This window comes from Schistocerca nitens, chromosome 2, assembly GCF_023898315.1.
Source record: "Schistocerca nitens isolate TAMUIC-IGC-003100 chromosome 2, iqSchNite1.1, whole genome shotgun sequence".
NCBI classification, from domain to species: domain Eukaryota; kingdom Metazoa; phylum Arthropoda; class Insecta; order Orthoptera; family Acrididae; genus Schistocerca; species Schistocerca nitens.
In genome coordinates this window covers 615,223,248-615,239,092 of record NC_064615.1, presented here as the reverse complement: position 1 = coordinate 615,239,092, position 15,845 = coordinate 615,223,248, and the positions used below count along the sequence as shown (strand labels likewise).

The 15,845-nt window shown below is 36.3% G+C and overlaps 1 protein-coding gene across 1 annotated transcript in view; it reads right to left on the bottom strand.

The window, feature by feature from the left end:
* Window positions 1–5,444: 5,444 nt before the first annotated feature.
* Window positions 5,445–15,845, bottom strand: part of LOC126236707 (esterase FE4-like) — a 29,248-nt gene continuing 18,847 nt past the window's right edge. The window contains exons 6-11 of the mRNA XM_049946230.1: window positions 14,478–14,677; window positions 12,366–12,531; window positions 8,162–8,343; window positions 7,560–7,692; window positions 7,284–7,404; window positions 5,445–5,719 (exon numbers count right to left, since the gene is read on the bottom strand). Coding sequence (XP_049802187.1) covers window positions 5,566–5,719; window positions 7,284–7,404; window positions 7,560–7,692; window positions 8,162–8,343; window positions 12,366–12,531; window positions 14,478–14,677 — 956 coding nt within the window. The 3' untranslated portion in view covers window positions 5,445–5,565. The remainder of the gene's footprint in view (window positions 5,720–7,283; window positions 7,405–7,559; window positions 7,693–8,161; window positions 8,344–12,365; window positions 12,532–14,477; window positions 14,678–15,845) is intronic.

Genomic DNA, 15,845 nt, shown 5'->3' with positions numbered 1-15,845 from the left:
TAATGAGATGCTGCTGACCGTGCCAGTGCAGTGTTGCTGTTCTTGCATGCTTTGCCACACATCAACTTGCTATAACTGTCCCACACCAATGCCTGGTCATCTACATGCTATCACCTGTCACCTGTCACCTGTCAGCCAGCCATCTCCACACCATCACCAGTCCATCTCCACAGCATCTGTGTTGCTGCCATGTGCTACAGTAAGTCAGAATTAAAACTTGAACTTGTTGATAAAATAGATGATATGTGTAGCAGGTATGATAATATGCTGTCACCATCTAATGAAGTAATAAAGGTGAATAATTCTTGCAAAAAAATTGGGAAATATAACCTGGAGAAGGATAAATCAGACAGTGAGAAGATCAAAATCATTAAAGGAGAAGCATTATGATATTAATGAAAAATCAAATGTAGTCTGTGAATAATTAGATCACATTGATAACAAAATAACTGAATTTAATGATAGTATTGACGATGACATTAAAGTTGCAAAAATCCAGTTCACAAATGGAAGATGTAGGAGAGGAAATAGGAATTCATGTTGAGGCACAAGCAGAGGAATTTGCACAGCATGGATTGCAAACAGATGGAGAATTAAAATATTGGGGTGTAAATCAATCTAAGGGGGGCATTAAAAATTACAGTAAAAGGTTAAGAAAGGAATTAAGTAATACTGAAAGAGAGAGATTCAGATTAAGGGATGTCATTTCTAGTGAAGTAACAGAGGAAGCAATCCTGTAAGTGCAGTTTGTGAATGGCATGGGAAGCATAATTATACAGAATTTTTCAGTGAAGGGAAGTTATCCAATTTAAGAAAAGACATGTTTAGTGCAGTGTTTGAGCAAGGGAAGCTGTTAAAAGTGAAAACATTTGTATTCAGGGAAAAGGGAGTAATGTAGTTCTGAGTAGGGATGTTAACAATGAATGGATGGGGAAAAATAAGCATGGGCATAATATAAATGATTGGCTATCAGATGCAAAGGTCCATCAGATGTTGGTGCCAGAGTAACTCAAAGCAAAAAAGAAAAATTGAGGAACTGAATTTTGAGAATGCAAGTGAAATATTTAATGATTTATTTAAAGTGAATATGACTACCCCCATGAACCATGGACCTTGGCGTTGGTGGGGAGGCTTGCGTGACTCAGCGATAGAGATGGCCGTACCGTAGGTGCAACCACAACGAAGGGGTATCTGTTGAGAGGCCAGACAAACATGTGGTTCCTGAAGAGGGGCAGCAGCCTTTTCAGTAGTGGCACGGGCAACAGTCTGGATGATTGACTGATCTGGCCTTGCAACACTAACCAAAATGGCGTTGCTGTGCTGGTACTGCGAACGGCTGAAAGCAAGGGGAAACTACTGCCGTCATTTTTCTTGAGGGCATGCAGTTTTACTGTATGATTAAATGATGATGGCATCCTCTTCGGTAAAATATTCTGGAGGTAAAATAGTCCCCCATTTGGATCTCCGGGCGGGGCCTACTCAAGAGGACGTCATTATCAGGAGAAAGAAAACTGGCATTCTATGGACTGGAGCGTGGAATGTCAGATCACTTAGTCGGGCAGGTAGGTTAGAAAATTTAAAAAGGGAAATGGTTAGGTTGAAGTTAGATATAGTGGGAATTATTGAAGTTCAGTGGCAGGAGGAACAAGACTTTTGGTCAGGTGAATACAGGGTTATAAATACAAAATCAAATAGGAGTAATGCAGGAATAGGTTTAATAATGAACAAAAAAATAGGAGTGCAGGTAAGCTACTACCAACAGCATAGTGAACGCATTATTGTGGCCAAGATAGACACAAAGCCCATGCCTACTACAGTAGTACAAGTTTATATGCCAACTAGTTCTGCAGATGATGAAGAAATTGATGAAATGTATGATGAGATAAAAGAAATTGTTGAGGTAGTGAAGGAAGACGAAAATTTAATAGTCATGGGTGACTGGAATTAGAGAGTAGGAAAAGGGAGAGAAGAAAACATAGTGGGCGAATATGGATTGGGGGAGAAAATGAAAGAGGAAGCCGTCTGGTAGAATTTTGCACAGAGCATAACTTAATCATAGCTAACACTTGGTTCAAGAATCATAAAAGAAGGTTGTATACATGGAAGAATCCTGGAGATACTAGAAGGTATCAGATAGATTATATAATGGTAAGACAGAGATTTAGGAACCAGGTATTAAATTGTAAGACATTTCCAGGGGCAGATGTGGACTCTGACCACAATCTATTGGTTATGAACTGTAGATTAAAACTGAAGAAACTGCAAAAAGGTGGGAATTTAAGGAGATGGGACCTGGATAAACTGACTAAACCAGAGGTTGTACAGAGTTTCAGGGAGAGCATAAGGGAACAGTTGACAGGAATGGGGGAAAGAAATATGGTAGAACAAGAATGGGTAGTTCTGAGGGATGAAGTAGTGAAGGCAGCAGAGGATCAAGACGAGGGCTAGTAGAAATCCTTGGGTAACACAAGAAATATTGAATTTAATTGATGAAAGGAGAAAATATAAAAACACAGTAAATGAAGCAGGCAAAAAGGAATACAAACGTCTCAAAAATGAGATCGACAGGAAGTGTAAAATGGCTAAGCAGGGATGGCTAGAGGACAAATGTAAGGATGTAGAGGCTTATCTCACTAGGGGTAAGATAGATAGTGCCTACAGGAAAATTAAAGAGACATTTGGAGAAAAGAGAGCCACTTGCATGAATATCAAGAGCTCAGATGGAAACCCAATTCTAAGCAAAGAAGGGAAAGCAGAAAGGTGGAAGGAGTATATAGAGGGTCTATACAAGGGCAATGTACTTGAGTACAATATTATGGAAATGGAAGAAGATGTAGATGAAGATGAAATGGGAGATACGATACTGCGTGAAGAGTTTGACAGAGCACTGAAAGACCTGAGTCGAAACAAGGCCCCGGGAGTAGACAACATTCCATTAGAACTACAGAAGGCCTTGGGAGAGCCAGTCCTGACGAAACTATACTATCTGGTGAGCAAGATGTATGAGACAGGTGAAATACCCTCAGACTTCAAGAGGAATATAGTAATTCCCATCCAAAAGAAAGCAGGTGTTGACAGATGTGAAAATTACTGAACTATCAGTTCAATAAGTCACAGCTGCAAAATACTAACGCGAATTCTTTAAAGACGAATGGAAAAACTGATAGAAGCCAACCTCGGTGAAGATCAGTTTGGATTCCGCAGAAATGTTGGAACAGGTGAGGCAATACTTATCTTAGAAGCTAGATTAAGGAAAGGCAAACCTACAGTTCTGGCATTTGTAGACTTAGAGAAATCTTTTGACAATGTTGACTGGAATACTCTCTTTCAAATTCTAAAGGTAGCAGGGGTAAAATACATGGAGCAAAAAGCTATTTACAATTTGTACAGAAACCAGATGGCAGTTATAAGAGTCGAGGGGCATGAAAGGGAAGCAGCGGTTGGGCGGGACTGAGACAGGGTTGTAGCCTGTCCCCAATGTTATTCAATCTGTATATTGAGCAAGCAGTAAAGGAAACAAAAGAAAAATTCGGAGTAGGTATTAAAGTCCATGGAGAAGAATTAAAAACGTTGAAGTTCACCGATGACATTGTAATTCTGTCAGAGACAGCAAAGGACTTGGAAGAGCTGTTGAACGGAATGAACAGGTCTTGAAAGGAGGGTATAAGATGCACATCAACAAAAGCAAAATGAGGATAATGGAATGTAGTCGATTTAAGTCGGGTGATGCGGAGGGAATTAGATTAGGAAATGAGACACTTGAAGTTGTAAAGGAGTTTTGTTATTTTGGGGAGCAAAATAACTGATGATGGTCGAAGTAGAGGGGATATAAAATGTAGACTGGCAATGGTAAGGAAAGCGTTTCTGAAGAAGAGAAATTTGTTAACATCAAGAATTGATTTAAGTGTCAGGAAGCCGTTTCTGAAAGTATTTGTATGGCATGTAGCCATGTATAGAAGTGAAACATGGACGATAAATAGTTTGGATAAGAAGAGAATAGAAACTTTCGAAATGTGTTGCTACAGAAGAATGCTGAAAATTATATGGGTAGATCACATAACTAATGAGGAGGTACTGAATAGAATTGGGAGAAGAGGCGTTTGTGGCACAACTTGACAAGAAGAAGGGACCGGATGGTAGGACATGTTCTGAGGCATCAAGGGTTCACAAATTTAGCATTGGAGGGCAGCGTGGAGGATAAAATCATAGGTTATTCACTTGCACCTTCAGTGGAAAAGTAGCATTGGTTCCTGTTACTGAAGGTTCAAGAAGTGTCAATTTTCTCAGTACACTCCAATGCAGTTGAATTGTACAAGTCTAGGTTGATACTGAAAGTGAGAGTTCGTTCCTTCACCGATGATTAATGGGAGTGCTTGGAGAACTAAGAACCTGTAAATATATTTTATGGGATACCTATTTTGGACTATTTTTTGATGGTAATGACTGACTGTGAAGGTCCCACTAAAGCACTCAGCGTATGTGGCAAGAGATTGTTTCTCTTTGAAGATAGGTCACCCATGGATGCCTATCAAGTATGAGAGAGACTTTTTGGTATATAAGGAGTAGCAGCTACTGAAGTGGAAAAATTTTTGGTGGGTAGTTGGCTTTGTATCAACCGACAGTTTTATGGAGATGGACAGACATCCTGGAAGGTAGCAAGTAAACTGTAGAAGACCAAATGAAATGAGTTTAGAGAATAAGGGCATGGACAAATATGATTAGAGGTGATGACACTGGAATCAAACCATGAAGCAACTGTCAATCAACCTGAACCAGACACACATTTTAAGATCATGAGTGATTAGGAGGGGTTCCTCCAGATTCTCTACATATCCTTTATTCAAAGGAGAAGCAGATATAGTCAGTCATGCAAATAAGGTCTGAGGTTGTGAATTTTGAGTGTATAGGATGTTGGGACACATTGTTCAGTCACAGGAAGATTGCTGTAGCTGCGAGTGTGTGAATGTGTTGAGTTTGCTAGTCAGTTGGCTTCAAAGGAGGACATGTTCCAGCAGCAACTGGTTTATGGTGATGATAATCATACTGTTAACTACAATTAGTTACAAGTGAATTACAGTGTCACTACACTGATTATCACTCTAGGATAGTGATAATGTTTTATTTACTGCAAGGTCAAGTCATGTGTAATGGAACATATAAGCAATACTAGTAAAATGTAGTAGCCTTCAGTGTATCCCAAGACCTGATTAAAATACACAAATGTTAGAAATCTTTATCACTAAACTGGATAATGGAAGTAAAGGTGTTTTGAAGACACCTCAAAAATAATGACTTCATTTCAACACAGTAGTACTTCCACTCATATTTGTAAGTCAATGGCAGAACTGATTAAATAGGTAGGTACCGCACTTACAACACAAAATAAATGAAATATTAATAGATTTAAGATGATGAAAAAAGTAAAGGCATAATCAACCTGTTACTTATTGTGCATCATTTCTTAATTTATTTTTCATTGCTCTTACATAATTTGTTTTCATCAACACTTCTTGTGACAAAAAGTTAAACACACATCAATAACTTTCATGTTTTACTACGTCTAATTTATGGCATAACACTGTGCCAGAAATCCATGCGTTCCTGGTTGGGTGCTGTACCAGGTTCAATAGTGGAGCCAATTTCTAGATAATTAGGGTTATCTGGCTTATATGCATTCCAGTCTGCTGTAACTACTCCACCAGTGTATGGATTAGGATCACTGAAAGGAGATAATTTAAAATTATAGACACATGACAAAATCTGGTGACTTCTTAATATATTAATGCAGCTTGTCTAACTCAAAATTTAAATAACGTAGGAGGTTAGTTTTTCAAGATTGGCATGGATTTTTTTAAATTCCTTATCCCTTTAAAAACTGAATATTTGAGGTGTACACTGAACTGAGAAACTGTGACACCCAGTTCACTTGATTCATTCACTCTCATCTCAACATGTACAACACAAACAGCCTAATACATGACCATGAAACAAGAGCTTGTCACCACCTCCATCTAGATAGAAAGAACAAGGCAAAGACGCAAAAAAAGTATATTTTATAATGGGATAAAACTGTATAACAAATTACCACAAGAAATTAAAGAAATAAATGAGCCCCTCACTTTCAGACAAAAGCTTAAAACCTTTTTAGTAAGTAAAAGTTGTTATACTGTAAAAGAATATTTAACATAGATGTAGATTATTAGCAACATATGACATTATCACCAAAATATTATGTAATTATAAATGTGTGTATGACTAGTTATAAAAACTACACAAAATATGAGAAACCTGTTTCATTGTAAATGTAAATGTGTGCTCATGTGTTGTAAACTGACGACATCCATACAATATTTATTGTTCCACGGATGAATAAATAAATAAATAAATAAATAAAAGAGATCAACAGAGGATTTATTAAAACTATTTCACAAATGATGCGTATTTGGCTGTAGATGGATTAGCTTTCAAGACATTAAACTGCCTCAAGTTATTAGGGATCCTTCTTAGTAACAAAAATATAATGGATACAGATAGAGATTCCCTTCAAATAACAGTGAACAAAATACTTAATTTTACCAATATCTTAAGAAAAAGCACATTTAGTACTAACATCAAAGTTCATTTGTATCAATTGTCTGTTATACCATTAACATTATTTGCATGTAATATATTAATATTGAGAAACAAAGATAAAGAGAAACTGTTAATATTTGAAACAAAAGTCTCAAGGATAATGTTTAGGCTTGTATCTGTTACAAATGACATGGAATGGAGGATACAAAAAATGAAGAATTACTAACACTGTAACATCATTAAAGTACTAAAGAAGAGATGGCTGAGCTGGGCTGGCCAAATAGCAAGAATGACACAGAACTAAGCCAGCCCTCTCAAGGACATCAGATGGAATGAAAGGAAAAGGAAGACACTGAATTAGGTGAGGAGATAACATACAAGAGGAGACAGCAAGAATGACCATCAACATAAAATGGACAAACACTGCACTCAACAGAAAGAAATGGAAGAGACTGAGAGCACAAGCATCTGCTTGTTTCTTTTTAAGTTGATGATCATCATTATCATTAATTTGTGACCACCAATTAATGATAATGATGATCATCAACTTAAAAAGAAACACCAAATTAATCATAACTAATAGGCCTCTAGCAGTTCTTTGCAATGGATACTGGCCTTTTAGGCACATATAAACAAAAGTGAGGACCTCATTCATAATTAGATCTTCAAAATACATCAAGCAATAGATTGAATGGAATGAATTTCTTTACCTGTATTTGACAAAATTTGTCCACATCTGTAGCAGCTGCACTGCTGTTTGGTGTCCTGCTGAACTTGATTCAAGAGATTCATAATAAGACATGTATCTCCTGTCATCTCCATGGCTAGCTCCTGTGAAATTTAGATAGTATAAAAAGTTATTCTTTTATGGAAGTGAAATTACCGACAATTTAGAAGTATTGAATTGCTTTTATTGAGTTTTGAAAATTGGAAGAAGAAAACGAGTTAATATTTCATCGATATTTATATGAATGTACAATAATTACCTGGGAAATCTGGAAATGCATTAAGTGGTCCACTGAAAGAAAACTGATAGTAGTAAACAGGTTCTGAAGAATCTCTACTCATATTCCGCACGGTGGTATCTATTCCTTCCACAATAAGGAGATCAGAGAGCATCTGAAAAAAAATTTAAAGTTGTGTTGAAATGAACATGAACAACATTAATTAGTGAATAATGGTACTCACCAGGACAGTGCCATCTTAAAAGGAATGACATGCATTGACACAATATGTAGTGAGGCATTACTTGAGAACAACGTAATAGACTGAAATTGCAATTATGGGATGAAATACTAAACAAAAGTACATCCTGAAAACGTTTTCCTTCCCATAATTTACTGACAAACATGAAAATGTTTTTAAGGGTGCTTTATGAATTATTTGATACATGGACCCTGTGGTCTTTAATGGATTATGACAGAATAAATTTGATTTGATATCTCACATATATGAAGTTCGCAGAACTGTAACAAGTATTCTGATGTTGGAAACAAGTCATCAACTACTCTTTTGTTTAAAGGCACACAAAATCAGAACTCTCCAAATAGTATACATATAACACCAAATTTTAAAGATTGGCTCTTACAGTTGCAGTTGAGTCATTCTTTGCAGGAGTGATCTCACTGTCTCCATAGTAAAACTGCCGGACTTCTTCTGCTACTTGCAGCTGTTTTTCTTTACTTGAGAATCGAAGTTCATCAGCAACATAGAGATCAAAGTTGTCATTCAGATTCTTTGCACCTTCTTCAGATGCAAATAGCCCATCGGCTGTAAGTAATAATTTAGTTAATGTATGTAGCCACTGAAAATATTGCACAGGCATCACTAGGCTAAATATGTCACTTTATGTTGTAATATTTTATTTCTGAAACAGCCTTCAATGTAAAAGGATATTAACACACTTCGTTGTTCCCAGATTGTTAGTTTTTGTTCGAGTGTGAGAGGGAGCACAGTTCCTACCTGGGCCAATCAGATAGGGCAATGGCAAGGACAGGAGTCAGTGCAAAGATTATATTGAGAATGGTCTGAATAAAACAGATAGAAAATATTTTAATTGAAAAGGGTATAACAGTTAGGTGTAGGGATTGTTTATTTTTGTACTTTTTGGAAGAAGTGATAATGTTAATGACACATCAAAGAATATGCAGGTAAATGGCATCACTGTTAAGGAAAAACAACTGTGATGAAACATTGGGAACATTATACTGTACTCAAACATTCATCAGTTGGGATTCATACTCCCATAAGAAGTTGGTGCATCAAATGGAGGTACTATGACTGTGGTAGCTCTTATGCTGTAATAAAACTTCTGGTATTTACTCTCACACATACTGTATTCTGCTTTTCTCTACCTACCAATTCATTGACTGCCACTGCAAGTGGACATTTGCCTCAGTTTTTTATTTCATTATTATTTTTGAGTACTCTTTGTCTTTAATATTATATTTTGATCTGTAATATATAGTGAATTATTACATCAGTAGATTATATTCTGTTATAAAATGTCCATGTCAGTTACACTAACTGCATTTATATCTACAACCCCATCCATACTTACATCCACACTCTGCAAAAAAATGTCAAGGTCATGGTTGAGAATACCTAATAGCAATGACAACACCTTGTATATGTTGTAGCATATTACGCACAGTCATTTTTAATACTGTGTGGTATTTTACCATTTTCATCTGTTGTTATCTCTTTTATCTAATTTTTTGAATCCCTGCACTTCAGCTCTTCATCAGGGTATAGATAATGTATTACCACTTACATTTTAGCATCATCTCAAAGGTCTCATTCATTCACATTCACATTGATGGTGATTGCTATTATGCAAGCTTCTACTATCCCCTTGTATAAGTGGTAGACCAAAATATGGAAACACCAAGAACACAATATATTACCATGCTTAATATGGTGCAGTAGTACTACTGGCATTTGAGACAGATTCCAGCCACCTCAAAATGGATGTATATAGATTGTGTATGATTTTCAAGGCAATCTTATACAGTTTTTGCTGCAGAACAGTGAAACAGTGGCAAGTTCTGATAATGATGATGAAAGTGGGCAGTGATGGCACACACTTCTCTCCAAAGTAAACCACAAATGCTCAGTGACACTGAGATCTGGTGACTGTGGTTGCCACAGGAGCTGTGACACTTCGTCCTTGTGTTCAGAAAAACAATCCCAGACTGTGTGAGCTGTATGTGCAGTGGCTCAGCCATCCTGACACACCATCGGTACGGGGGAACAATCTCTGTACCATGGGATGGATCTGCTCAGCCAAACTGTTCATATAATCCATAGAAGTAATCCAGCCTTGCAGACTGACTTTGTGAACCATGGAACTCCATGACATTGTTGTAAAAATCATCACTGAGCCCCTTGGAATGTAAACCAAACCAAAAGACAGAAAAAGTATTAAGACAAGGCACCTCTGAACAAATGATTTTTACATTGCTCCATAGCCTATTTTTTATGACTTTGGAACCAAGTTTTCCTAGTACAGGCATTTCCATCACTGATGAGTGGTTTCAGAATGCCAATTCACCTTGGAATCCCTAGTTCTGGAGCTCACTTCAGGTTTGTGTAAGTGCAACATTCACTTCATCCTCTTATTTTTCTTCACAAACCTCTTCAATGGCCGTCCATCATCACTCAATTCACACTTTCGTATGTATTGTGACTCTTGGATGACTTTTTCTGCTTTCCCTGTATCTGATATAAATCTTCAATACTGTGCCTCTTGAGACAGTGAACACTTTAGTGACAGAATAACCAACTGTAAAACAAAACTAATTTGCATATGTTCAAATTCACTTAGCTCTCATAAAATGCCCTGAAAACTACACAGAAAACTGTTCTTATCATGAATGATGCTTGCAACATTTTGAGGACATTGCACAGGTGCTATTCATGGTCAAATACAGAAGAAAAACCTGCAGACTTGGCTAGCATAAGCATTTTATGTTAAAGATGGAATTTCTCTTGGTGTTTCCATATTTCTCTCCATTTCCTTTAATTTAATGGACTATTATCTTGTGATAATGACTACCTCCATTTTGATTAAATATTTCTCCACAAAGTGGAAAGTCCAGAATGGAATAATATAATATGGAAATGATAGGTTGCTACTACTATTATTTGTCACTATTGTACGAAGACATATTACTATTCATTACGCTTAAGATAATAACTTCAAATTATAAAGCATTTCAATTAATTGTTACATTTGGGAAGTTTGTCTGCTCTTGATCAACTTCACATGCTCACATCACAGTAGTGACCCAAATCTATCAACTCCTGCTGTGGATAACAAACTTTATTCTCCTCATCTATAAAACCTGTCACTGTGAAAACTATGCACCCAAAAACCCTTAAGCCAATAGAATTGTCCTGAAATTTGGGCATGATTATTCTCTTTCTGGAGGTTATTTGTTCATCAGACAGACTGAATTAACTGTTCACTAAAGGAAATGATATTAGTAAAATTTGACTTGTTCATTTAGTAAGCACAAAAGTGTTATAGATGTGATCAAACAACTCCACTGGCAAACACAACAAGAGAAGTGTTTGATTAAGGGGTGGTTTATTGTTTGAAGAGCATACATTCCCAGAAGAATACATAAATGCTTTATGCCACACAGTGAAGTGGCTTGCAGAATGTACATGCAGATGTGGATGTGACTAATGTCAAATTAGAAATTCTGTATTATAATCAGAAGTTAGCAGCATTTTACAACCACATATCATACCGGAGTCTATAAGAGTTACTCCATTCCCAACTTTTTTCTTTTAGTTTCTACTGCCAAATATGTTAACATGTAGTTTCTTGTACCATTTTCCTGTTTTGATTTTTTTCTTTTGTAAACACAAAGTTAGCTTTTCCCTAGTAGGCTCATCATTAAATCAATTCAAGTGCCAAGAAAATATCCAAAGTAATTTCAGTAAGAAAAGTTTTAAATATATTAAATGTATACTATTTACTTAAAATGATTTAAAGTGTAAGTAGTTTCATTCATTTTGTGTACCTTGGTGATATTCAGAGGTAAACTCTTTGCTACATTCATAAAGCATTGCCTTCCTGTTGACAACCCCCAACTACCTGCTTTTAGTGCAGTAGTACATGTAATGGAAAAGACAGCAAATAAAATACCACTAGCAATACCAAAAGCAATGATGATTGGAAACCACCATCAAAGTTGAGGTAAATCATTCTTAAATTTATTAATAAAGGATCTGTTTGTATGAGCTATATGATAATAGGTTTCCCAGTTGATGAATTAGAAACTGTGTATTTGCTCTTTTTTGGAGAATTTTTAGATTTGCAGATGCATGGAGTGGTATGATAGCAATTATTTTGCTTCATCACTGAATAACATTGGACAATGAAATGAAGATATTTAGTGTTACTGAAAGACAGATATGAAAAATTTCAATTCCAAAACTTCAAATGTCATTTAGAAATATATCAATATAAATTATCAATTTTCTTGCATTCATTATGTTAAAAAGGTTACATAATCATAACTGATCTAGCTATCATTCTATTGTGAACTGAAACCTATTTTGAAATCAAAATTTATTAGGGGTTGAATAAAATAATTTTGTCATTGCCAGTAATATGACCTTTTTGATGTGCTTTTTCTACCATTCTGTACATTTCACATGCCCTTGCATTGAAAAGACTGATAGGCAATGCAATTTAGCCCTACTATGAAGCAGATATTGTCTTAAGTGTTACATCCCATCATTTAACCAACAAACATATGTATAATCTATTTCCATACCTTGTGTCCTAACAAGCAATTCATAGTTTGTTACACCTGTTAAGTATGGCACATGTATATACTGATTTTCTGATATCAGTTTAGCTGGATGCTCAGTCAGAAATGCACCTTCATTTTCTGGTTCCACATGTGGAGCCCATACACAGATAAGGGCATTTTTACGGTCCTGGAATGAAAAAAAAGTGCATGATACTTTTTTGTTTATTATCTACTGCTGCAAGTTATGTTACAAGTTCATTTGCTTAAATTAATGTACAACCAAAATCTCTGTGAGTGTAGTCATTCCTATCATCTATACCCAAAAATTAATCTTAATTTACATATGCAAGTGGTACTGCATTAACATGGAACTATTAATAACGACACTGCCAGTATTTCGCAAAATCATGAATTGTCTTACATGGCTCAAGTAGTGTGCATGTCACTGTCAGGATGTTTTTAAGGATTTATATAACTAATTGTCTTTATAGTCAAAGGGAATTTGCTCAACATCCATCTCGTACAAACAGTTGAAACACAGGTAGATCCACAAGGAAATATAATGAAGCCTTTTTCCCTTCTTACACTAGAATGATATGATCGTGGGAAACGTAAATCCCTAGTAGCTCACTTTTTTATCAGTTGCATTTTGCTTTATCTAGAGGCATAATTTTGCTGAGGAAATATAGTTTCATGTATACATATTAAGGGACAGCCTCTCTACCTGAGAGGCATTGATCTAATTGTCATGTTGATGAGCAGGCTTCAATCCCCAGTGTTATAATAGATCTTTACATTGGTGGCTGCAGTGAAACAGTTGCACTCAGCCTTATGAGACCCACTGAGGAGGTATTTGAGTGGGTAATGGTACCTGCATTATCTACGAGACTGACAAAAGATGGGAGAGAGTTGTGTGACTTCATGTCTTCCCATACTGCAACCAAATGCACCATATTTCAGAGGTTCATGATGGTGGACAGCCAGCATTATGTGGTTCTCTGGGCTTGATTACAGAAATTTTAAAATGTATATTAAAGACTAAGATATCAGTTCATATCTGCTCATCATTTTCCTTTGATGAACTTGTCAAAAAAGTAGAAAATTATTTAATATTAGTGTCTCTTTCATAGAGAATAAACTCATTCCCATTTATCTATTGCAAAGATTTTTTTTTTTTTTTTTTCAATTCTGTAAGTGAACATTTTGCATGCCCTACTAACACATGCTCCTTTCTTATTTCATTTCCTGTCTCATGATATTTTCATCTACAAATAACCTCTCTATTTTTAGTATGGGGAGATGATAAAAAATTTTAAAAGTTAAATCTCCCCCTCAAACAAATGTTGTGGTCCAGTTTTAGCTTCATTTATGATAAAATATATGAGTTTTCAGAAGTGGAAGAAAAATTCAGAAACCAATGTTGAGAACCACACTGATACATTAGTATTATTTCACGTGGAACTAATTTTCATCCTTTAATTCCACAACGATTCTCCATGGAAATTGAGCTTTAATGACTAAACCCAAAGAATCATAATTTATGTTTTGTTTCGTAACTGAACAATTGCTGGGAATTTGGGAAGGATACAGGCTATACAGTATCCTTAACTATCACAAAACAGAATGGAAGTGGTAAGATTGCGGTATCATAAAAGCAGATCTTAATACATCAGAAGCTAGTCACAGGACTCATCAAAAATGAATTAACATGGCAAACAAAATCATCATGCGTGCAGTGAGAGGCATAGTGAGGGACTGTTTAAATGAGAATTTCAATGACATATCTGACCTCTGATCTTCAATTGCAAAAATGAGATAATGTGCATCATTAATTGCTTCTCCTATTAAATAATATTAAATTATTTATTAAAGTATCTTGTAATCATGTTGACTGAAGAGCTATTAAATTGCACTCCATCACTTGCCTGAACTCTGTCCATCTTCTTAAGACTATTTGGATGAACAAACACATGAAAAATAAACACAGATTGTGCTAATTCACACTCTTATGAAACATTATATATTTTGATCTCTTGAAAGTTAAATATGGTGTAGGTTGTTCAAATTAACGACATAAATCTAACAACTTCTGTCTATGAAAACTCTCAACAGCTGACAAATTTGGAACATTACCTCTGGATCCAGAGCTGGTCCCCTTGCTTTCACGAACTCCTTGGCATCAACTGTCATCAGAAAACTCATAAGCTCTGAAGTGCCTTCTCCAATAAATCCCAAGTAGGAAGCATAACGTAATGTTCTATCTGTAGCATTTGTAGTAAATGCCCACGGACTAAGCGCAGATCCACTCTGTGCTATAGCACGCTTGAAAAGACCTGTGAATGCACAAAAATTGCTCATTCAGTATGTAAAAGGAAGAAAATAAGGGCCTTTGGGTCAATTCTAGACCTTTGTTCCATAAGAAAATACATGAATTCTTTTGTTAATATATGTCATGATAATTTATTGTGCAGGCATTAATTAAATTTTTGGCACTTGTACATAGTGTTCCACATATACACTTATGAGCCAAAAAATTGTGACCACATGCTTAATAGCATGTTGGTCCATCTTTGGAATGCAATACACCACCGATTCAGCACATGATGGCTTCTACTATCTGTTGGCAGGTTTGTGGAAGGATGTGGCATCAGATGTCTACCGACAAGTCATGTAATTCCCATAAATAATAGGCTACTGATTTGTGTATATGATGGCAGCATCTGATAATGACCCAGAGGGGTGCCATCAGATTCACCAGATTCACATTAGGCTAACTTGGTGACCAAGATATCAACATGATTTAACTACAATGCTCATCAAACCACTGCAGCACATTTCTCCATTCTGGCTTGGAGACATGGACAGTTATATGAAAAATGACATCACTGTCAGGAAAGACATCAAGCATGAAGGATGTTTTCCATTGCATAATACTGCTCCAACCAGCCTGTTACCATGGCATGGTGCACCTTTGGAGCCACTGTTCACCTTGATGATGGCATTTGTGGAGACGACCATTGACCTAGTGCAGCAAGATACATGATTCATCCGAAGAGCCAACGGATTCCCAATAATCCAAAATCAAATCCCGGTCATCTTGTGCCCACTTCAGTCATAATTGTTAATGTAATTGGGCCAACATTTGGAGATGTTGAGGTCACCTGCTGTGGAGTTCAATGTTCAATACTATACAAAGAACTGTGTGATCTGAAACATTTGTGCATGCCACAACATTGTGCTTTTTCAGCAGATATACCACAGACCACTGTCTATCCTACTTTACTGAGGATACAAGCTTTCAAACCCAATGATCTGCAAAGAGTCCTGGGCATCTAATCACTTAGTGTGTAGTGTTAGTTCCACGTAATTCTACCAGTTTCCATAGCTGCTCATGACAGTAGCACGTGAACATTTGATTAGCTTTGCCATTTTCAAGATTCTCATTCACAGGCTCTGCATGATAATAAACTGGCCTTTGTCAGAGTCACTTATCTCAATGTA